Raw genomic sequence first — 23,282 nt, forward strand, 5'->3', positions numbered from 1 at the left:
TTTAATTAAAAAATAAAACATGTAATACATGTACATAAAGTTCCAATTACTACGGAGAAGATCTTACAAAACAGATAAACATTTTACTACTCTCAGTTTGATGAAAGTTTTCATATAATTACGACTATTTACTTGCCTCCAGGAGCTACAAACACACATCAGTCTTCAACACAAATAGTGATGCTATGTAATAAGGACCAGCCAAACCTATTCCATCAGAACCTTCAGAATAGTCTCCTCCCAGCATTCATCCCTCCTGACATTCCAGTAACAACAAAGTTATCATGTTATCTAAAAATACAATTTTCCTTTGTAAAGACTGACCTTAACTTCCTTTTTCTTTACATAAAGGTCTTTTAAACTTCACAGTACATTGTAACTTTACATCACATCTCCATTTGAAAGAAGATTAAACTGTTTTTGTTCGTGATACTAGGAGAGAGTGTGTGTACATAAGAACAATGAAGCGAGACAGCCCCCTGTGATGGTGAGCCCTCAAACCTACCCACACCTCGTTACAACATGCTATACTGTGATATACAAGAGATACAAGTCCAGCAGCTTCTGTCTATAAATGGTCAGCAGTCGATCCCAACGATCAATCATTGTAACACCTTAGCATGCCTCCAGAGGTGACGTTGGGTAAACCACAGTTAGACTGAAACATTGTCTCTAGGTTTCTGAATTTGTCTTCATCACCTTACACACCCAGTGACCAATGTCCACATCTTCAGTCTCTGACCGGGTTACAAATGGATGAACCTGTCCGAAGAAAATGTACAAGTGTTAAGAGGTCACACACTATAACGATATGGTACTACAAAGTCACAAATGGATGAATCAGTCCAATGAAATGGTACACATGTATATTCTGATACACACTATTTTTTTTATAACACTACTGGTGACCAACTGGTGAACTTGTCAAGAAATTATCTACACATATAATTATACATTATTGCAGGGTCGCAAACTGATGATGGTTGTTTGTTAGGGATTAAATGTCCTCGCATCAGTCAGAGTAATATAAGGACAGGTGCCTAGCTATATAGGGGGACTCCACTGCAACAGAAAGTAGACTTTTAGAAAGAAAACAGGAAAGATAGACAACAAAAAAGATTCTAAGTGTGTCAATGGTGGCGGCAGATCCACTTAGGGATCTTCCATGTCCCTTCATAGAAGACACTGAAGAAAACGCCCGATTCTGCAGGTAGGAGGCGGATGTTACAATAGTTGAATCTTATGATCATGCAGTGGAATACAGCAGGCCTATTCTTTCCCCCAACCTGTACGGGTCCGCAAACTGATGAATTGGTCCATAAAACATCTCCATATATTTAATGTTTCTGACTATAAGACTATCAGGTTACACACAAATTTATCTGTCTATACAAAGAGATATAAACTTTTTTCAACAGTTATGAAAGAATATTTTAAAACTTATATGAACCACTCTTGTGAGCCCAGATAAAAGTTCTCAGAAGGTCTTAATGTGGGAGGAACCCCACCTGGTCCGCAGGCAGGTGACCCAATGCCTTTGCACTTCCGAACGTGGAAATGAACTGAACCCCCACTGTCTTAGTGAAAGGTGAGTGCACTATCCATTTTGCCACCCAACCACCCATACAAAGAAAACACACATTAACACAGTACATACAATTAGTATACAGTATGTACATATTAAGAGGATGCTAGTTATCACAGTATTCAAAAAAAATTTTTTGACATTAAGACAGAGGAACACTTGCAGGAATGACATTTTTTCCATAACAAATGAATAAGAAGGGACAACTATACCATCAGTGAGGACAGATCAGCTCGGTCAGACGGGTTCTTCTTCAGGCTGCAACATACAAAATAGCATTGATCAGCGACATAATGATGATAAAAACACAGACACAGCCCATCTTGTCATCAACCAAAGCGTTTCAGAAATCAACAACGCCCCAGGGCATGTATTCTTGAAACCGTTCTCCTGCTCAAGCATGGATTCTGTGCTCAAACCAACTTTCTTGGCACTTAAATCATATTAAATAATCAAAAAGTTCAATGCAAACATTGAGAACAGTATTCAGCTTTAAGTCTCTTAAAGTTTTTCCAAATCATTGACAAAATAGCTTTTTTTATTAAACAATAACTGGAACAAGAAGTTATACTTGAGCGCAGAATCCATGATTGAGCATGAGAATGGTTTCATGAATACGGGCCCTGGTCTATATAACTCACATATCTCTGGTGTTACATTTGTATAATTACTACAGTAACTGTTGAAATTGGTTCCTTTTTTCAGGTTCATCACCAAAATATTTAAATGCTTTTTCACTAACAATGAAAGTCAAAGTCAGCATAAAAGATTAGAAATCAGGAATAAATCTTTATTAACTCACCATTTGTCGACAAAGTCGATGAATTCTTCAGAAAATTTCCCTTTTGGAAGCATAGGTGGAGGCTGAAGTGGAACAGTATCTAGATTAAGATCATGCAAGGGAGACAACCACATTAAATAGAAGCATGCTCATCAGCCAATTTATTAGGATATTTAAAATTAATGTTGGCATCCCATTATATCCAATAATTAGTTTCTAAATAACTTACCAGATAAGTTAGTTATTTGAGGGAAATAAAAGCCAAGTATGATTTAATTAATTTGTAACACTGCATCAAGATAACGAGTATGATGGCAAATTGATGCAAGATAGTTAATATTTTACAACAAAAAATCTATCCACTATCAGTAACATTTCACAGATAAAAAGTATCTGCTGGATAACAGATCATCAGGGTTAAATAAAATAAACCTATAATGATAATTGGTTGAATTTGTTTCATCTTTGAAATGAATTTGACAATTAGGACCGATTCATATTTCATAAAATTTACAGGAAAAATAAGAATTAACTAAATCTAAATTTAAATGACAATAAACAAAATGAGTATAATATATTAATATAAAATAAATAGATATCAAAAGCTCAAACTCAGAAAAATTGAATCTAAAGCATGCATGACAATCTCTCTAATGGTGATGAACTACCTCGTCCTTACCAGTATATACCAGTACTGAACAGTCTATTATGCTACCTTTATATAATACTTGTACAGTCTGTGATATAGCCTGCCTGTATATACCTGTAGGCTGTGGTATAGCTAGCCTGTATCTTCTTGTACAGTGTGTGGTATAGCTATCCTTTATATACTTGTAGGCTATGGTATAGCTAGCCTGTATCTATTTGTACAGTGTGTGGTATAGCTAGACTGTATATATACTTGTACATACTCAGTATTTACTTGTACAGTCTGTGATATAGCATCTACTTTTACAGTCTGTGATATAACAAGCCTGTATATACTTAGTCAGACTGTGATAAAGCCAGTCTGTATATACTTGTACAGTCTGTGGTATAGCTAGCCTATATCTACTTTTACAGTCTGTGATATAGCCAGCCTATTTATACTTGTACAGTCTGTGGTATAGCTAGCCTATATCTACTTGTACAGTCTGTGGTATAGCTAGCCTATATCTACTTGTACAGTCTGTGATATAGCCATTCTGTATATACTTGTACACTCTGTGGTATAGCTAGTCTGTATCTACTTGTACAGTCTGTGGTATAGCTAGCCTATATCTACTTGTACAGTCTGTGGTATAGCCAGTCTGTATATACTTGGCCAGACTGTGATATAGCTAGTCTGTATCTACTTGTACTGTATATACTTAGTCAGACTGTGATATAGCCAGTCTGTATCTACTCGTACAGTCTGTGGTATAGCTAGCCTATATCTTCTTGTACAGTCTGTGATATAGCTAGCCTATATCTACTTGTACAGTCTGGGGTATAGCTAGCCTGTATCTACTTGTACAGTCTGTGGTATAGCTAGCCTGTATCTACTTGTACAGTCTGTGATATAACAAGCCTGTATATACTTATTCAGACTGTGATATAACAAGCATGTATATACTTAGTCAGACTGTGATATAGCCAGTCTGTATCTACTTGTACAGTCTGTTGTATAGCTAGCCTGTATATACTTGTAGTGTGTGGTATAGCTATCCTGTATATACTTGTAGGCTGTGGTATAGCTAGCCTGAATATACTTGTACATACTCAGTATTTACTTGTACAGTCTGTGATATAGCTAGTCTGTATCTGCTTTTACAGTCTGTGATATAGCAAGCCTGTATATACTTAGTCAGTCTGTGATATAGCCAGTCTGTATATACTTGGCCAGTCTGTATCTACTTGTACAGTCTGTGGTATAGCTAGCCTATATCTACTTGTACAGTCTGTGATATAACAAGCCTGTATATACTTAGTCAGACTGTGATATAGCCAGTCTGTATATACTTGGCCAGTCTGTGGTATAGCTAGCCTGTATCTACTTGTACAGTCTGTGGTATAGCTAGCCTATATCTACGTGTACAGTCTGTGATATAACAAGCCTGTATATACTTAGACTGTGATATAACAAGCCTGTATCTACTTTTACAGTCTGTGATATAGCTAGTCTGTATCTACTTGTACAGTCTGTGGTATAGCTAGCCTATATATACTTGTAGTCTGTGATATAGCCAGTCTGTATATACTTGGCCAGACTGTGATATAGCTAGCCTGTATCTACTTGTATAGTCTGTGATATAGCTAGTCTGTATCTACTTGTACAGTCTGTGATATAGCTAGCCTGTATATACTTAGTCAGACTGTGATATAGCTAGTCTGTATATACTTGTACAGTCTGTGGTATAGCTAGTCTGTATCTACTTGTACAGTCTGTGGTATGGCCAGTCTGTATATACTTGGCCAGACTGTGATAAAGCTAGTCTGTATCTACTTGTACAGTCTGTGATATAGACAGTCTGTGATATAGCTAGTCTGTATCTACTTGTACTGTATATACTTAGTCAGACTGTGATATAGCTAGACTGTATATACTTGTACAGTCTGTGGTATAGCCAGTCTGTATATACTTTTACAGTCTGTGATATAGCTAGTCTGTATCTAATTGTACAGTCTGTGGTATAGCTAGCCTATATATACTTGTAGTCTGTGATATAGCCAGTCTGTATATACTTGTACGGTCTGTGATATAGCTAGTCTGTATCTACTTGTACTGTATATACTTAGTCAGACTGTGATATAGCTAGTCTGTATATACTTGTACAGTCTGTGGTATAGCTAGTCTGTATCTCCTTGTACAGTCTGTGATATAGCCAGTCTGTATCTACTTGTACAGTCTGTGGTATGGCCAGTCCGTATATACTTGGCCAGACTGTGATATAGCCAGTCTGTATATACTTAGTCACTCTGTGATATAGCCAGTCTGTATCTACTTGTACAGTCTGTGGTATAGCGAGCCTATATCTACTTGTACAGTCTGTGATATAGCTAGCCTGTATCTACTTGTACAGTCTGTGATATAGCTAGTCTGTATCTACTTGTACTGTATATACTTAGTCAGACTGTGATATAGCTAGTCTGTATATACTTGTACAGTCTATGGTATAGCTAGTCTGTATCTACTTGTACAGTCTGTATATACTTGGCCAGACTGTGATATAGCCAGTCTGTATATACTTGGCCAGACTGTGATATAGCCAGTCTGTATATACTTGGCCAGACTGTGATATAGCTAGTCTGTATCTACTTGTACAGTCTGTGGTATAGCCCGTTAGCATCTACCTGTACAGTTGGTGATATAGCCAGTTAACATATGCTTGTATTTGTGATGTATATGGAGGCAGCCAGGCTAAACATAACCATATTATATTTAGGTATGTTCTTGATGTTTGGAGTTTTTGTGAATTTATGGTATGCTTTATTCCCTGGCTATGTAAGCTATGTTGAGATCAAATAGATAAACAACTTGTATGTGAGTTCATGTTGCAATTTTTTTGTCATTTGATAATTTCAATGCTAATTTGAATATCAGAGGATGTTTTTCTTCACATTCTCCAGTATCTGACAAATGTCCTCTTGTAATTTTATTAAGTAAACACAATTTAGTATCACTTTCAGTAACGCATGTACAGTAGACAATCCAAACAATCTACCAGACTTGTAGTAATCATTAACAAACTGTCTATTCCAAATTAAAACTATAACAAACCTAAGAAAACTTCAATTATACACATCATCTTTTACACATGCAAATTATTGAGAGAAAATACGATATAACATCATGCATTGTCACAATATCTAACGCAACTCTCGCTGGTGTTTTATGAGTAGTAAACACAAAATACATACAAAATGAGTGAAATAAATGTTTGATGTCAAACTAAACACAATCAATAAAATGAATATGAAATTAATAAGAAACAATAGACTGAACATAAAAACATATCAAGAAGCAATTAATACCTTAATAGTTCTTTATTAAAGGGGAAACTTTATGTACTATCACATAACACCTTAGAAAGTGTGTCATTAACAGCCAGGTCACCTGAAGCAGTGGCAAGGTAACGGGATGTCTAACAGAGTGTCAAAGCGTCAGAGATAGGACGACCAAGACAATGCCTCAGACCGGTAACAGAACATGTAAGACTGTCTAGAACCAATAAAGGGATTCATCAGACAGCGTTTAAGTCCAGTAATGGATCCCCTACCAGTAAATGGATACCAAGACAGTGTCTGAGTATCAGTAATTGGTCACCTAACGCCAGTATCAAAGTGTCACCTAACGCCAGTATCGAAGTGTCACCTACCGCCAGCATCGAAGTGTCACCTAACGCCAGTATCGAAGTGTCACCTAATGCCAGCATCGAAGTGTCACCTAACGCCAGTATCAAAGTGTCACCTAACGCCAGTATCGAAGTGTCACCGAACGCCAGTATCGAAGTGTCACCTAACGCCAGTATCGAAGTGTCACCTAACGCCAGTATCGAAGTGTCAATAACGGGACTCCTAAGACAGTGTCATTAAGGACCTTTCTGTTTCACAATTTTGCTCAACTGCAACTTAACATTGATGTTTAAGGGTACAGGCAGTTTTAAACTCTCAATATACAATCAATAGATCAAAACTTAACAGACAAATATTCCAAAGAATGTAAAAGGAAATAAGCTTGAACAAATATTTAAGATAAAAAATCACTAAGTTTGTAAATACAGTGTATTGTCAATATATAAATCTTTGATGTTTATTGTAGATTATTACACCAACTGACAACTAACTTGAGTCAACTAACACCGAGAGTAAACACTAGTCGACCATCACACCAACAGACAGCTTACACTAGCAGACAGGGAGACTATTATACCAACCGACAGTTAAACTAATAGACTATCTAACTGACATTTACACTCGTTGCCTATTACACTAACAGTTTACACTCGTTGGCTATTACACCAACTAAAAGTTTACAAGAGAACACTATTGCTACTTAACCAACAGAACTTGAACTAGCCAGAAGAAGTAAATTAATGAAGAAATATGTAAGTTAGAACAACACTTCACTGAAATTCATTCCCAATACTAATGTTTGACACATCCATTTACATAAGTTGTAAGAAGAAATTTTACCACGGACAATTGACAAACTTAAGCAGAAAAAGATATTAGTTCTTTCTTCTCAACCTCAATGTTTCACTTATCTGTAGAAATCTCCGTCTACATTACTCAAATAATTTACATGATTCATGGTTACTTTTTTTAACAAAACAAATGCAATTAACAACTCAAAGAACTACAATGAAAAAATCAGTTCAACAAAACAGAAAAGCAAACATTAAAAATTAGTTCTTGCTGATTTTTTTTAAAATCCATCACTGCACAACATTAGCTGAAAGCAAGTCTTTCATTAAAATACATATCATTAGTAATCAGAAGGTATTCTAACACAGTAGGATGGACAAACATGTTTGGGGAGGGGATGGGGTCGAATTGGCAGGGTAGGCTGCCTGAACATCAGGATGGACATGTATGATGTTGGGTAAAGTACGCTGCCTGAACATCAGGATAGACATGTATGATGTTGGGTAAAGTACGCTGCCTGAACATCAGGATAGACATGTATGATGTTGGGTAAAGTACGCTGCCTTTACAACAGGAGAGACAATGTATGATGTTGGGTAAAGTATGCTGTTCAGAGATCAGGAGAGATATGTATGATGTTGGGTAAAGTACGCTGCCTTAACATCAGGATAGACATGTATGATGTTAGGTAAAGTAGCTGTTTAGAGATCAGGAGAGACATGTATGATGTTGATAAAGAACGCTGGTTAGAGGGCAGAATAGACATGTATGATGTTAGGGAAAGTACACTGTTTAGAGATCAGGAGAGGCAATGTATGATGTTGGGTAAAGTACGCTGCCTTAACATCAGGATAGACATGTATGATGTTAGGTAAAGTACACTGTTTAGAGATCAGGATAGACATGTATGATGTTGGGAAAAGTACGCTGTTTAGAGATCAGGAGAGATATGTATGATGTTGGTTAAAGTACGCTGTTTCGAGATCAGGAGAGACATGTATGATGTTGGGCAAAGTACGCTATTTAGAGATCAGGAGAGACATGTATGATGTTGATAAAGAACGCTGTTTAGAGAGCAGAATAGACATGGATGAGGTTAGGGAAAGTAGCTGTTTAGAGATCAGGAGAGACATGTATGATGTTGATAAAGAACGCTGTTTAGAGAGCAGAATAGACATGTATGGTGTTAGGTAAAGTAGCTGTTTAGAGATCAGGAGAGACATGTATGATGTTGATAAAGAACGCTGGTTAGAGGGCAGAATAGACATGTATGATGTTAGGGAAAGTACACTGTTTAGAGATCAGGAGAGATATGTATGATGTTGGGTGAAGTACGCTGTTTAGAGATCAGGATAGATATGTATGATGTTGGGTAAAGTACGCTATTTAGAGATCAGGAGAGACATGTATGATGTTGGGTAAAGTACGCTGTTTAGAGATCAGGAGAGACATGTATGATGTTGATAAAGAACGCTGTTTAGAGAGCAGAATAGACATGTATGATGTTAGGTAAAGTACACTGTTTAGAGATCAGGAGAGACAATGTATGATGTTGGGTAAAGTACGCTGTTTCGAGATCAGGAGAGACATGTATGATGTTGGGTAAAGTACACTGTTTAGAGATCAGGATAGACATGTATGATGTTGGGTAAAGTACGCTGTTTAGAGATCAGGAGAGATATGTATGATGTTGGGTAAAGTACGCTGTTTAGAGATCAGGAGAGACAATGTATGATGTTGGGTAAAGTACACTGTTTAGAGATCAGGATAGACATGTATGATGTTGGGTAAAGTACGCTGTTTAGAGATCAGGAGAGATATGTATGATGTTGGGTAAAGTACGCTGTTTAGAGATCAGGAGAGACAATGTATGATGTTGGGTAAAGTACACTGTTTAGAGATCAGGATAGACATGTATGATGTTGGGTAAAGTACGCTGTTTAGAGATCAGGAGAGATATGTATGATGTTGGGTAAAGTACGCTGTTTAGAGATCAGGAGAGACAATGTATGATGTTGGGTAAAGTACACTGTTTAGAGATCAGGATAGACATGTATGATGTTGGGTAAAGTATGCTGCCTTTACAACAGGAGAGACAATGTATGATGTTGGGTAAAGTACACTGTTTAGAGATCAGGATAGACATGTATGATGTTGGGTAAAGTATGCTGCCTTTACAACAGGAGAGACAATGTATGATGTTGGGTAAAGTACACTGTTTAGAGATCAGGATAGACATGTCTGATGTTGGGTAAAGTATACTGCCTTTACAACAGGAGAGACAATGTATGATGTTGGGTAAAGTACGCTGTTTAGAGATCAGGAGAGATATGTATGATGTTGGGTAAAGTACGCTGTTTAGAGATCAGGATAGACATGTATGATGTTGGGGTAGATACAGATGATGGGCACTGCCAGGAACCACAACATAAGATTTGATAAGATGTTGAAACTAAGTGTTCACTGCCTAGATCCACAAAATGACTATGAAATTTGATGGGAAGCTGATGATTAATTATCTTGACCCGTAGCTAAATGCAAGAAATGATGTGTAAACTGAGTGTCCATTGCCTATAAAGACAGAAATAATGTAGCATGTGACAGCCAAGGTGAGGCAGAATTTGTGTTAGCTGTAATGATGTGGTATGCTGCTTATAACAGCAAAATATTTTTCAGATATGATTGGGGTGTACACTGCCCAGAAAGGTAGACAAAAGTATGATGTGATTGGGGCAGTACACTGCCTAGAACAGCAAAACAAATGTTAGATAAGATGGGGGGGGGGGGTATATATTTCTTAGAATAGCAGAAATGTATTATGTATCGATTGAATACCAGTGATAATCAAAAAAATGTATAATAACACGAGAAAAGGGGCGTAGACTGCCTGGAACAGCAGGGTAGATGTTCACCAATGGAAAGGCAGGATGGAACCTAGATGGTTTGGAATTTATGGGTGAAGATACATTACATGGAACACCAGGATATGTAAAGATGGTACAGGATGAGAAGATTTGCACACTATTTGGAAAAGCAGGTTGGAATTAACACAAAAAAGGAAGTAATTGTGCTCCGTAGGGAAGAGGAAACCAAAGTGTTGTATGATGATATCCTGGAAAAGTCAGTCTATATTGAGCAGACTTCAGGATCCATGTTATTTTGATGTCTTACCTAGGACACAGATACGATAAATTGGTTATAAGTATTAGTTTCCAACTTCAAGCAACTTTTTAAAGATTTAATTTGACATTTAATTTGACATGTTTGTTTCTTCTTTATTAATCTAACAGATATAATGGTATACTATCTGCTAGCCTGATGGCTGGTACCAGTTTCTTTTGCACAGGCTAGTGGAAAACTTAATATGTATACTGTACTAGCCCTGAGCCTTTGAAAAACACAACCAGTTTGTGAAGACATGTAGCTATACACCCAAAAGTTTGGTCAACTAAAAGTGATGGTGACCAGGTGTTAATTGTCATGTTATAAAAGACCAATGTGTTAAAACAGCACAAGAGATGGTTAGGTTTTATGATATTAATACATGATGGCCTAGATTCCAGTGTTATGCCTTAACATACCTCATTGACAATAAAATCTAAAAGCTCAAAAATGGCCATGGGGCGTGGTCCATCACTGCCGGGCGGCGTGGGGAAGCTAAAGCTATTTCTGTTTGATCCTAAAATGCACAAAATAAAATCAAACAGCAACATAAAATGTAGAACAACATACCAGTAAGCATAGAGTATTCAGAGAACAATCAAAGCTCCAGGCCAAGTCCAGTACACAGTCACACCAACCCAGGCAACAACACGGGCGCCACCGCCACACACATTTCATTTTAGATTTGAAATATTTTTGGAATGATTTATTACCAAGATTTTGAAAATCAAATTTTGATGCAACATACCTCACAACTTTTAACATAAAAATAACCTTTTCAAGATCATTTACCAATAAGTTTGGTTGGTGGATTGGTTCAAGTCTTGGCCTGGATGTAATCAAGTCATACAGTTACAAACCAAAAACAGATAAGGCAGATGTTGACACTATATATATATGGACAGTCTCAGCAGTTACCCACAGACACCCCGCCCTGCTTCAGACACACCCTACACTTAGTAGTCCTGCTACAGACACACCCTACACTTAGTAGTCCTGCTTCAGACAAACCCTACACTTAGTAGTCCTGCTACAGACACACCCTACACTTAGTAGTCCTGCTACAGACACACCCTACACTTAGTAGTCCTGCTACAGACACACCCTACACTTAGTAGTCCTGCTACAGACACACCCTACACTTAGTAGTCCTGCTACAGACACACCCTACACTTAGTAGTCCTGCTACAGACACACCCTACACTTAGTAGTCCTGCTACAGACACACCCTACACTTAGTAGTCCTGCTACAGACACACCCTACACTTAGTAGTCCTGCTACAGACACACCCTACACTTAGTAGTCCTGCTACAGACACACCCTACACTTAGTAGTCCTGCTACAGACACACCCTACACTTAGTAGTCCTGCTACAGACACACCCTACACTTAGTAGTCCTGCTACAGACACACCCTACACTTAGTAGTCCTGCTTCAGACACACCCTACACTTAGTAGTCCTGCTTCAGACACACCCTACACTTAGTAGTCCTGCTCCAGAAACACCCTACATGTAGTTCTACTTCAGACAGACACACCCTACACTTAGTAGTCCTTGTTCAGACACACCCTACACTTAGTAGTCCTGGTACAGACACACCCTACACTTAGTAGTCCTGCTCCAGAAACACCCTACACGTAGTCCTACTTCAGACAGCAAACCCTACACTTAGTAGTCCTTGTTCAGACACACCCTACATTTAGTAGTCCTGGTACAGACACACCCTACACTTAGTAGTCCTTGTTCAGACACACCCTACACTTAGTAGTCCTGCTTCAGACACACCCTACACTTAGTCCTACTTCAGACAGACACACACCGTACACTAAGCCCTACTTCAGACACACTCCCTACACCAAGTCCTGCTTCAGACACACCCTACACTTATAGTCCTGCTTCAGACAAACACACTACACTTAGTATTACTTCAGAGAGACACACACCCTACACTTAGTCCTCCTTCAGACACACTCTACACTTAGTCCCACTTAGACCCAACCTACACTGCATCCTTTTTCACACACCCCATACACTTATTATTCCTGATTAAGGCACACACTACAGTTAGTATTCCTGTTTAAAACACATCCTTCACTTAGTATTCATGTTTCAGACACACCCTACATTTAGTCCTATTTAGACACAACCTACATTTAGTCCTGCCTCAGACACACACCCTACACTTAGTTCTACTTCACACACACCCTACACTTAGTATATATATATATATATTCCTGTTTCAGACACACCCTATACTTAGTATATATATATTCCTGTTTTAGACACACCCTATACTTAGTATATATATATATATATATAAATATATTCCTGTTTCAGACACACCCTGCACTTAGTATTCATGTTTAAGACACACCCTACACTTAGTACTGTTTCAGACACACCCTACACTTAGTATTCCTGTTTCAGACACACCCTACACTTAGTGCTGTTTCAGACACACCCTGCACTTAGTATTCCTGTTTCAGACACACCATACACTTCGTATTCCTGTTTCAGACACACCCTACACTTAGTATTCATGTTTCAGACACACCCTACACTTAGTATTCCTGTTTCAGACACACCCTACACTTAGTATTCCTGTTTCAGACACACCCTGCACTTAGTATTCATGTTTCAGTTACTCTCTACACTTAGTATTCATGTTTCAGACACACCCTACACTGAGTAATCCTACTTCAGACACACCCTACAATTAGTAATCCTACCTCAGACACACCTCACATGTAGTCCTATAAGAATTAGCTTTAATTTCCAAGTTTCCAGAACAATGCAAAAGCCATAAGAATGCTTTTAATAGTAAAAGTCACATACCTAGTCTACTTGCTTTGTGTCTGAATTATTTTGAGGAATGTTTCAAATACAAAGGTCAAATGCATGCATGGACAGAACTCATTTATATATTTACAACCAATTTGTTGCACTGAAAATGATACAAGGCAAAATTCCAATATGAACATTGATAACCCTTGAAGCTAGATGAGGATCAATAACTCTATTTCAGTGTTAAGTCTGATGATATTTACCAACTCTGTATGCATAAATAATTTCTGATGAAAAACCATAAATCTAGATGAGGATCAATAACCCCTCTTACTAGGTGAAAAATGGGTATTGGGAGCAATCTTTTGTCCCTTATCTCAAAATTGTGTTTAAGAAGTGAACTGTTCGGAGCCTAACTCTGTATATAGCGAGGAACAAGACCCTATGTCAGTGTGTGATACTCTACAATTAAAGAGGTGCTCACATACAAAATTGGTAATTGTAGGTTACACATTATACCCCGAGATATACACAGGACAAGGTAAACAAAGGACCATAACTCAGAATACTATGAGCCACAAGAATGAAGTTACCAATAGGTATGCAACACTCATCCCAACTGGTCCCATACAAAATTTGGTAAAAGTAAATAAAAGAGTGAAAGAGATATGTTCTGGGCAAAGTGACAGACTGATGTATAGAGTGCTTACTTGTAGTACCCTCCGTAGTACAGGGGAGGTAGTAGTTACCCAAGATTATCGTGAGGTAGTAGTTACCCAAGATTATCGTGAGGTAGTAGTTACCCAAGATTATTGTGAGGTAGTAGTTACCCAAGATTATCAAGAACTACATTAGTACAACTGCACATCACTAACCCTATGTGAAAATCAATCAGGCAAAGGACTGAAAGAAATCCATAATCACCTACATCTACACAAACTTTGGGTGTACAAAGACTCCTAAATCTTTATTCAGTGGGGTATAAGCCCTGATTTCTGTACACAACACTCCACCATCCCAAGAAGTTCTTAATATACATACAAACATTTTCAATTGTAGGTGACAAAATGACACCTGGGCAGACAGACTGATGAGGGATATAGTGGAAAATCCTTCAGATAGTCCCAATGGGCCATAGACTAAGTGATACATTCCCAGGTGAGTATCAATAAACCTACATAATTATTAATAACTCTCCTAGATGAGGATCAATAACCTTAGGAGAGGATCAATAACCCTAGATGAGGATCAATAACACTAGGTGAGTATTAACAACAACCCTAGATGAGGATCAATAACCTTAGGTGAGAGGTGAGTATCAATAACCCTACATAAGTATCAATAACCTTATAGGTGAATATCAATACCCTAGATGAAGCTCAATAGCCCTAGATGAGGATGAGTTTTCCTAAATGAGCATCATTTCATTAGAAAGCACCAATCAATCTAAGTCACTCAAATGCTACAAACACCAGTATCTTGTAAACTCTGTTAGTAACATTCTCCCAGTAAAACCTACGGACTAGTAACCTGTGGAACAGCTGATGGTAGTGGGAGATCTAGAGCAATAACACGTCCAACATTCCATGATTACTATGTCTGAAGCAGGTGGTGCTACTGTGGTGAGATTCCCTTGGACAGGTCGTGCTTTACCTCATTAACTATGTATTCTAGTAGCTCAAATATGGCCATAGGTAAGGGGCCGTCTCCTGTTATCACCTGAAAGTCGCCTGGGCAGCCTGAAATGGGCAGTAGATCTCTCTTACACCACACAGTACATGCACAAATATCTTACAGGCACTGTCCACAGGTGTTGCATGCTTGAAATGTGTAATCCATCTTCTTGTATGCGGCTAAATTAGAGGCTACAGTACTTGTATGTACTATACACCTCCCTCTATGTGCCTTACAAGTTGTGTATGGTGGTGTAAACAACCTCCCTATGGAGTTTACCTGTTCATAGTGTAGGAGGGTTTACTGTATTCTTACTCATTTTCTACAAGGGATTTAGATTTTGTGAACGCACAAGAGTTTACCAAATCAAGAATCTTGGAAATGCTTTGCACTTTTGAAATTTTACAAAAGACTATTCTGAAAGTCAGTGTCAAAATGTCAATGTTCCCAGATTTGTGTGAAAGATATAGATTTTTTTTTTTAAAAGGAACAATTAAATTCACCGACTTCATTAACTATAGTGAATAAATTCTTGAAAATAAGCAATACAGTGAACAACTTCCCTTATGGTATTACATTAACTCCACCTGGAATATACATGTCTATATATATATGAACATATACACAATTTCCATTTGGCATACAATAAACCTTCATATTTTTGTCCAGTCAACGTTTTATCCAGAGTTCACTGATGTGTGATCTGGTACTTACCTACACTGCTAACCACATATGTCCTCATTTTGAATTTTCCTTTTCATTCAAGGGCAAAAACAGCTAAGTAAAATGCAAAATATTTTCTGTTTTATAGTATAATATGTCCATCTGTATGACCATGCTGTGTTCAACCTTCATATTTATGAAAGTAAACACAAAACCTCCATATATATGATCATGGTAATTATAACCTCTGTATGTATGATCACAGCGTACACGTATACAGTCCCATATGTGTGATGGTATACACAAGCTCCATATGGAACATGTCCAAAATAAATAACTGTACATTTGCTCCATATGTAGTGTATGTGACCTTCAAACTGAAATCAATGTTGTTCTTTATTTTTAATATCAAGAAAACAAAACATTTTATCAAACATATTGTTTAATCTTTAAAGACCTGAAATATAAAATTGCACAATTTCTTAGATATAAACTGTCAAATGTTTTATTTCATAATGAAAATTGTCAAACAAAAATAAGTTTTAAAAAAGTGAGTATTTTAGCCAGAAACATATTGTTTCCCCCTGAATTCATAATTATTGTACTGTTCAACACGAAACATTTTGATCCTAAAATGATGTAACAACTACATTTGTACAGTTGGTGTGGTGAATTGATTGCAAACTGATTGCACTCAAATAGTCTTACTGTTGGACAATCTTACCCACAAGTAGTCTTACTGTTAGACTATCTTGACCTCAAATAGTCTTACTGTTGAACTATCTTACCCTCAAGTAGTCTTACTGTTGGACAATCTTACCCTCAAGTAGTCTTACTGTTGAACTATCTTACCCTCAAATAGTCTTACGGTTGGACTATCTTACCCTCAAGTAGTCTTACTGTTAGACTATCTTGACCTCAAATAGTCTTACTGTTGAACTATCTTACCCTCAAATAGTCTTACTGTTTGGCTATCTTACCCTCAAATAGTCTTACTGTTGAACTATCTTACCCTCAAATAGTCTTACTGTTGAACTAACTTACCCTCAAATAGTCTTACTGTTGGACTATCTTACCCTCAAATAGTCTTACTGTTGAACTATCTTACCTACAAATAGTCTTACAGTTGAACTAACTTACCCTCAAATAGTCTTACTGTTGGACTATCTTACCCTCAAATAGTTTTACTGTTGAACTATCTTACCCTTGAACAGTCCTAGTGTTGAACTATTTAACCCTCAAATAGTCTTACTGTTAGACCAACTTACCCTCAAATAGACTTACTCTTGAACTATCTTACCCTCAAATAGTCTTACTGTTGAACTATCTTACGCTCAAATAGTCTTACTGTTAGACCAACTTACCCTCAACTAGTCTTACTGTTGGACTATCTTACCCTCAAATAGTCTTACTGTTGGACTATCTTACCCTCAAATAGGCTTACTGATGAACTATCTAACCCTCAAATAGTCTTACTGTTGAACTGTCTTACCCTCAAATAGTCTTACTGTTGGACTATCTTACCCTCAAATAAACTTACTGTTGAACTATCTTACCCTCAAATAGTCTTACTGTTGAACTATCTAACCCTTGAACAGCCCTAGTGTTGAACTATCTAACCCTCAAATAGTCTTCCTGTTGAACTATCTGACCCTTGAATAGTCCTACTATTGAACTATCTTACCCTTTGAACAGTCTTACTGTTGAACTATCTTACCCTTGAACAGTCCTAATGATGGACAATCTTACCCTTGATCAATCTTACTGTTGAACTATCTTACCCTTTGAACAGTCCTACCATTGAACTATCTTACCCTCAAAAATCCCAGCTGTTTAACTAAATATCTCGCCCTTAGACAGGCTAACTGCTGAACTATCTTACCCTTGAACAGTCCTAGTGTTGAACTTTCTTACCCTTGATCAGTCCTAGTGTTGAACTATCTTACCCTTGAGTGGTTTTCCTGTTTTAGATGCTTCCTTATGTTCCTCTAGAACATCCTCCCCAAAAATGCTGGCAAGGTCTTTGGGGTCTGGGGGAGGAATGGGGTAGCGACCGATCGCCATTTCTACCAGGGACAGTCCCATACTCCAGATATCTGACTGGACTGAGTAGTGAGTTCCCTGAAGACGCTCAGGCTGTAATAGAGAGAAAAGTGTGGTTTTATATCTACAAATAAATACAGATCCAAGAAGAATGAAGCTCTGACCATTTACACATGGGTAATTATTTGAAAACATGGAAGCGATTGGTTGTAGTTTATTGGCAAGTTAAGTGTATCCACATTAGATGGATCAACTAGTCTGATCAAGGAATGATGATTTAAGTCACTCGTATAAAGTAGTCTGGATATGTCTAATTATTATTACCACTTTAAACAAAGATTATTGAACAGAACATTGACTGTAAGTCAACTTTAACAGTACTGAATTGGATCACTTTGGTTTGATCTCATCATGTTCTGGTGAAGGACACTTTCTCTTCTATTTTTAACTGGGTAGCCTTGTATAACCTTATTGTGTTAATTGCTGTTGTGGTTTTAACAAATATCTAGGTAAAATGAAATATAGCTTAAGCTTTCATACCAGTGGATTAAGATCCAGTAACACAAAATTGCTTGCTTGTTTGATTGACTTACCGACATATAAGATCGGGTGCCTACGAAAGAGTTGGCCATAGAATCTATGAGCTGACCACTCACACCAAAATCACAGATCTTTATCTCTCCACGCGAGTTCACTAATATATTGGAAGGTTTTACATCTGCAACAAGGAGAAAAAGGAGGTACTGAATGTTTACATCAAAAGTAACTGTTGTAAATAATGTACTGGAAACAATTTTTTTCTGGATGTAGTACATTAGGGTCATGACATCCACACTGATATTTGTTGGATCTGATAGACACAAGATATGTTCCTAATTCTAATACATGTATCATATATTACTATATATCAAATTTTTACTGATCAGTGCATTGATAAATTGGCGAATCCACAAAATATGCTTTTGAAAACAATGTGCAGCAACTTCCATCTATACAATCATAATTTAGCACAATATCTTAAGCATCAAAAGTGCTTAAATAAGACTACTGGTAAACTATCTATGTTTACAGTATAGGATTGTAGAATTAACTAGTGAGAGTGGTATATAACTACCTCTGTGCATTATTTGATGTTTTTCCCTCAGGTATGACAGGCCTTTTAAAACCTGAAAATACACATAAAAACTACATGTATGTTCCTGGATTAAACTGAAAATTACTTGTAAGCATGTTACTGGCTAAAAAACTCAAAACACACAAAATGATGACCTGGTAGAAACACTTGCACCTCCTTATTGAAGTGAAAACTAAATATTTTGGTAAACACTTAAAAGCACCGTTGTGCAGTGTGATTGACCAATACTGGAAGCTTTAACATCAGATCATTGAATAGAATTATTTTTATTTTCTCATCATTCATTTAAATATCCTAGCCAACCTCCAAGGAGGAGGTTTATAAGTATATCAATTCTATTTACTGTATTTGCAGTCTTTAGAGTGCAACACGTTGACGATATCAATGTGATATCACTGTTTTTTAAGTACATTGTACAGCATTATTCTAATTTCTGTAAAATGTTGTCTGATACATAGTTGTTGAGTTCCTTACAGCCACTGTAACTTTGCCCAGTATTTGCTCCGGTATCCGGCCAGCTTTTTTCAGAATCAGATCTAATGATCCACCATCCTGGAAAGATCAGACAGAAAAGTTTTAAAAGTATATATATCATTGATTAAGATAAACTTTGTTAAAAACTTAATATATTTATATACATTGTATCAATATCTCCTCACAAAATTACAACTCTTATGTTTTCTCTGTACACAGCCAATGACGAATGAAATCCAGCTGTTAACATAATATAGTCCAGCAACTGATCCTTCAACTTATTACCTGAATTTGTTCATTGTTAAAGTACTGAATGGCTGAGAGAAAGGAAAAAACTAATAATGATTAATGTTGTTGAGGTTACTGTTGAGACACCTTGTCAAAATAAAATAACTTAAATTTATCTTGTTTTAGTTTATTGTCTTAAAATCTGAATACTGATTTATATCATAATATAACTGACCACAAACTTGAGTATACCATCCAGCCTTGTTGAGCTAACACACAGTCAGTTGTTAGCCATTTTTATTTTTCAAATTGGTTGTTATAGACAGTCACTATAAACAGGCATTCGCTACGACAAGTTGAACTGTATACACCATGCTGATAAATAGAATTTCTAAATTTAATAATTTACTATAATGGCTGAAATCCTATGAACAACTTACCATGTACTCCATGCAAATGCTGATTTCACCGTCACTGTAGAATGCACCGTAAAAACCTACGATGAAGGGAGAGTTACACTCGTGGAGGACTTTGAGTTCTCTGATGATCTGATTGCGGACTGCTGGTTTTATTTCAAGGTGTATAAGCTGTAATAAAATAGAAATAAAATTAATAAATGACTGATTTCTGATTTGTCATATTGAGTGAACAATGTTCATTAGAATTGATCAGTCTTGATCATGAAGGTAGCACTTTATCATTCTGGGTGGTGGACACGGAAATTAGATAATTTAAATGAGTTGCACTGTAAGTCCTGAAAATATTAGTAAGATTATCCTTGTAGCATTTAAATAACAAGAAATGACAGAGCATTATTATCCAGTTCTGATGTATATATAGGTACCTTTCTGGCCATAACTAGACCAAGTTTGCTGTGGCGCACTTTCAGAACAACTCCACCATTTCCTGCTCCAAGTTCTCCAAGCTTCTCAAAATCTTCAGCACATAATTCTCCCACTTGTTGTTTCTGTGTGAGGAAAGATTCCAGTCTCTCCCTCTGCTGGTCATTCAGGTCCAATTCTTTCAGCTTCTGCTGCAATGCCTCCAGGCTTGCAGTCCCTGTGTTGGACTTGCTACACAAAACAGACATGAAATTATGCAATTCAATTTATACTCTCTCCCGAATTCACCTCCATAAAATATTGATTGAAAGCATTTATCAAATTTTATGTTGTAGTAATATAAATATATGATAAACAAAAGCTGGATGGAAATTTTCAGGAAGACACCAATGTTCTCTTAACTTAATCTTTTCCACAAACCAGTGCCAGAAATATTCACATTACACTTGGTAAAGTGCTAATTTTGATGAACTTTAGATAATGCATTGGCGGACCCATGGGTGTTGCCCTAGTTGCCGGTCAATAAAAAATCCAAAAATAATCTGGACCAAGGTTTTTGAAGATTTTCCTCCATTTCATATGGGATTTCCTTCTAACATCTATGGCTTCCCCTTGCCAGCAGTTTGAATATCTATTTATGCCTAAGGGTGTTGCCTAAACAAGGAGTCCACTACTTATACTCTAAACAATATGGGATTAATCCTCTATTGTCTATATATTAGTAGGGTCTCCAGTCAGGTCAGTGGTCAAGGCTCACCGGACTGACTCTACCTAATCTTATTGTTCTAATGTCACGATGTGGTGATCACTCCATCAGTTGGAAGAGGACTATACCATCTGTTGGATTAGGTATTTAGGTTAAGTGTTATTTCAAAGGAAGAGTCCATTTCATGATATTTTCACATGTGGTTTCATGTACACATGATCACCAGGAGTGATTTGTTTTTCCAATTAAAAAATCTAAATATCAAAAATTGCAAAGACAATGAAGCCCCTCCTTAGGATCATTTTATCAGGTGAATAATAACCAATGTTAGCATAAAAGCCAGGCATGTATATCCTTTTCATTAGGTGTTGCCCTTGTACATATGTATGCGTATACAAATTCTTAATTAAAGACAAACAGTTAAATCATATTTCATATTTATGACAAAATAAATCAATATTTAATTGCCAAAATGCTCGCCTTAAATACATGCACATGAAGGGCAAGACACAAACATTAATATTTTAACCAAACACCTACATTTTTACATTTTTTTCGAGAATTTTTACCAAACACCTACATTTTTACATTTTTTTCGAGAATTTTTACCAAACACCTACATTTTTACATTTTTTTCGAGAATTTTTTAACACTCGCTCTGCACGGCCATCATAAAATATATAATACTTTACGTTATAAAATATAACCTGGAATAATACTGCTAACTCAGAAAACTGTTCTACCCCTCACTCGATCTGTTTGACAATGGAAATAATGTCCAATAAATTCTTGCTTTCTACGCTCAGCATAGCTTGAAATAGTTTAGTATTACATCATCAGAAAACAAAATTGACTCGCTACGCTCGGCAGGGATTTTATAATTGACACAATCTCAGAAATATCGTAGTTCTATATATTTTTGGGAGCCAGAAAATAGTTAACATGTACAACCGACAACACAATTCTTATTTTTTAGTTCTAGACAGAGACGTATATAACACATATATACGTCTCTGTTCTAGATAAGTGCAAAAAATTGTCTTTTTCTGAATTAAAAATTTTGGACAACACCCAAAATTAATTCCTGGGTCCCCCCTGTAATATGTCATTTTGTAGCATTTAGTTACCGAGTATGGGTTACTAAAGAGATTGACATGTTTAGTAGGGTGAATTATTTTTATGAAACATCAGCCTTAGATTAGTGCCTTATTATTGACGCTGTTAACCTCAGTATGGAACATTTTTTAACAAATGTACAAGCTCAGTATATCAATAAGTTCCCATGTTTATTGGGGTCTTTGAATAATGACGTATCAGGGGTTGAAATTTACAGTTGAAATCGGAATGTTGCAATTATCACATTATTTCTCTCCCTAATTTTCGTTGGGTGTGTGTATTTGCTATCTAGTGCAAGTTAGAACACAAAGACAGACAAATTTAAGACTCCAGTATTTTTATTCCAAATTACACTGATGTTAGATTGCTACGAATCATGAACTGTTAATATTTTCTGTTTTATTAACTTTACGAAGTCTATGTTGAAACACTGTGACAATGAAAACAATAACATATACTGTATACCGTCTAGTGAATCAGTTGCTACAGTGTCACTGAAATCAAAGCGCTGAGATTCTAAGGAATAATTTATGCTCGACTTCCTAACTCTGACGCCCATTTGGCGTGGGCGTCTTCCCGTCTCTAAGATATTGATTCAATGATTGCTTTTGGATGCAAAATGCATTCGTACATGAAACCTGTATAAAATAGGTATTAAAGAGAAAAATTCAGAGGTAAGAACAAAATAGTCAATGATAAAAGCCTTACTCTCCATCCAGTCCAGCTGCTGAGCCGAGTTGCTCAGATCCAGAGGTGGACGGCAGGCGCAGATCCGGTCGCTTTCTTGGTTTACTCATCACAATTTCACAGTCAAACCGAGTCGACAGACTATAAATAAAGCATTTGTTCCTTACTGTCAAAATGTATGGATTACCGACGACAGTTACAACCTTTACATCTAGAAATCGCCTGTCAAACTCCGGGATGTAATCGACAACTCGATCGATATTTAGATACGGAAGTGACGTCCAGCTGAATTGA

General features: G+C 36.8%; 1 protein-coding gene across 2 annotated transcripts; it reads right to left on the reverse strand.

Annotated features, from left to right (window-relative positions):
* Nucleotides 1–23,282, reverse strand: LOC110462626 (dual specificity mitogen-activated protein kinase kinase 1-like). Of its 2 annotated transcripts, none has more exons than XM_021516679.1 (11): nucleotides 23,010–23,282; nucleotides 20,482–20,710; nucleotides 20,078–20,224; nucleotides 19,410–19,487; nucleotides 18,915–18,966; nucleotides 18,394–18,518; nucleotides 17,704–17,893; nucleotides 11,054–11,151; nucleotides 2,388–2,449; nucleotides 1,798–1,843; nucleotides 1–762 (listed from the first exon to the last, which is right to left on the reverse strand). In XM_021516679.1, the coding sequence occupies exons 1-11, from the start codon at nucleotides 23,096–23,098 to the stop codon at nucleotides 673–675; spliced, it is 1,206 nt and encodes a 401-aa protein (XP_021372354.1). In that variant the 5' UTR covers nucleotides 23,099–23,282; the 3' UTR covers nucleotides 1–672. The 2 variants fall into 2 exon arrangements, with proteins under 2 accessions (XP_021372354.1, XP_021372355.1); XM_021516680.1 differs by lacking the exon at nucleotides 11,054–11,151 and adding an exon at nucleotides 15,074–15,159 and having other exon boundaries at nucleotides 23,010–23,271.

Source organism: Mizuhopecten yessoensis, unplaced genomic scaffold (assembly GCF_002113885.1).
Source record: "Mizuhopecten yessoensis strain PY_sf001 unplaced genomic scaffold, ASM211388v2 scaffold10815, whole genome shotgun sequence".
Classification (NCBI taxonomy): domain Eukaryota; kingdom Metazoa; phylum Mollusca; class Bivalvia; order Pectinida; family Pectinidae; genus Mizuhopecten; species Mizuhopecten yessoensis.

Bases quoted from the DNA above. Each gene is read 5' to 3' on its own strand.
- LOC110462626 (XM_021516679.1), bottom strand. From the start codon at position 23,098: ATGAGTAAACCAAGAAAGCGACCGGATCTGCGCCTGCCGTCCACCTCT. The intron at 18,967-19,409 runs GTAAGGAACTCA...GTGTATTTTCAG, and splicing joins TGGGCAAAGTTACAGTGGCT to GTTTTAAAAGGCCTGTCATA. The intron at 18,519-18,914 runs GTAGTTATATAC...TCCTTGTTGCAG, and splicing joins ACATCAAATAATGCACAGAG to ATGTAAAACCTTCCAATATA.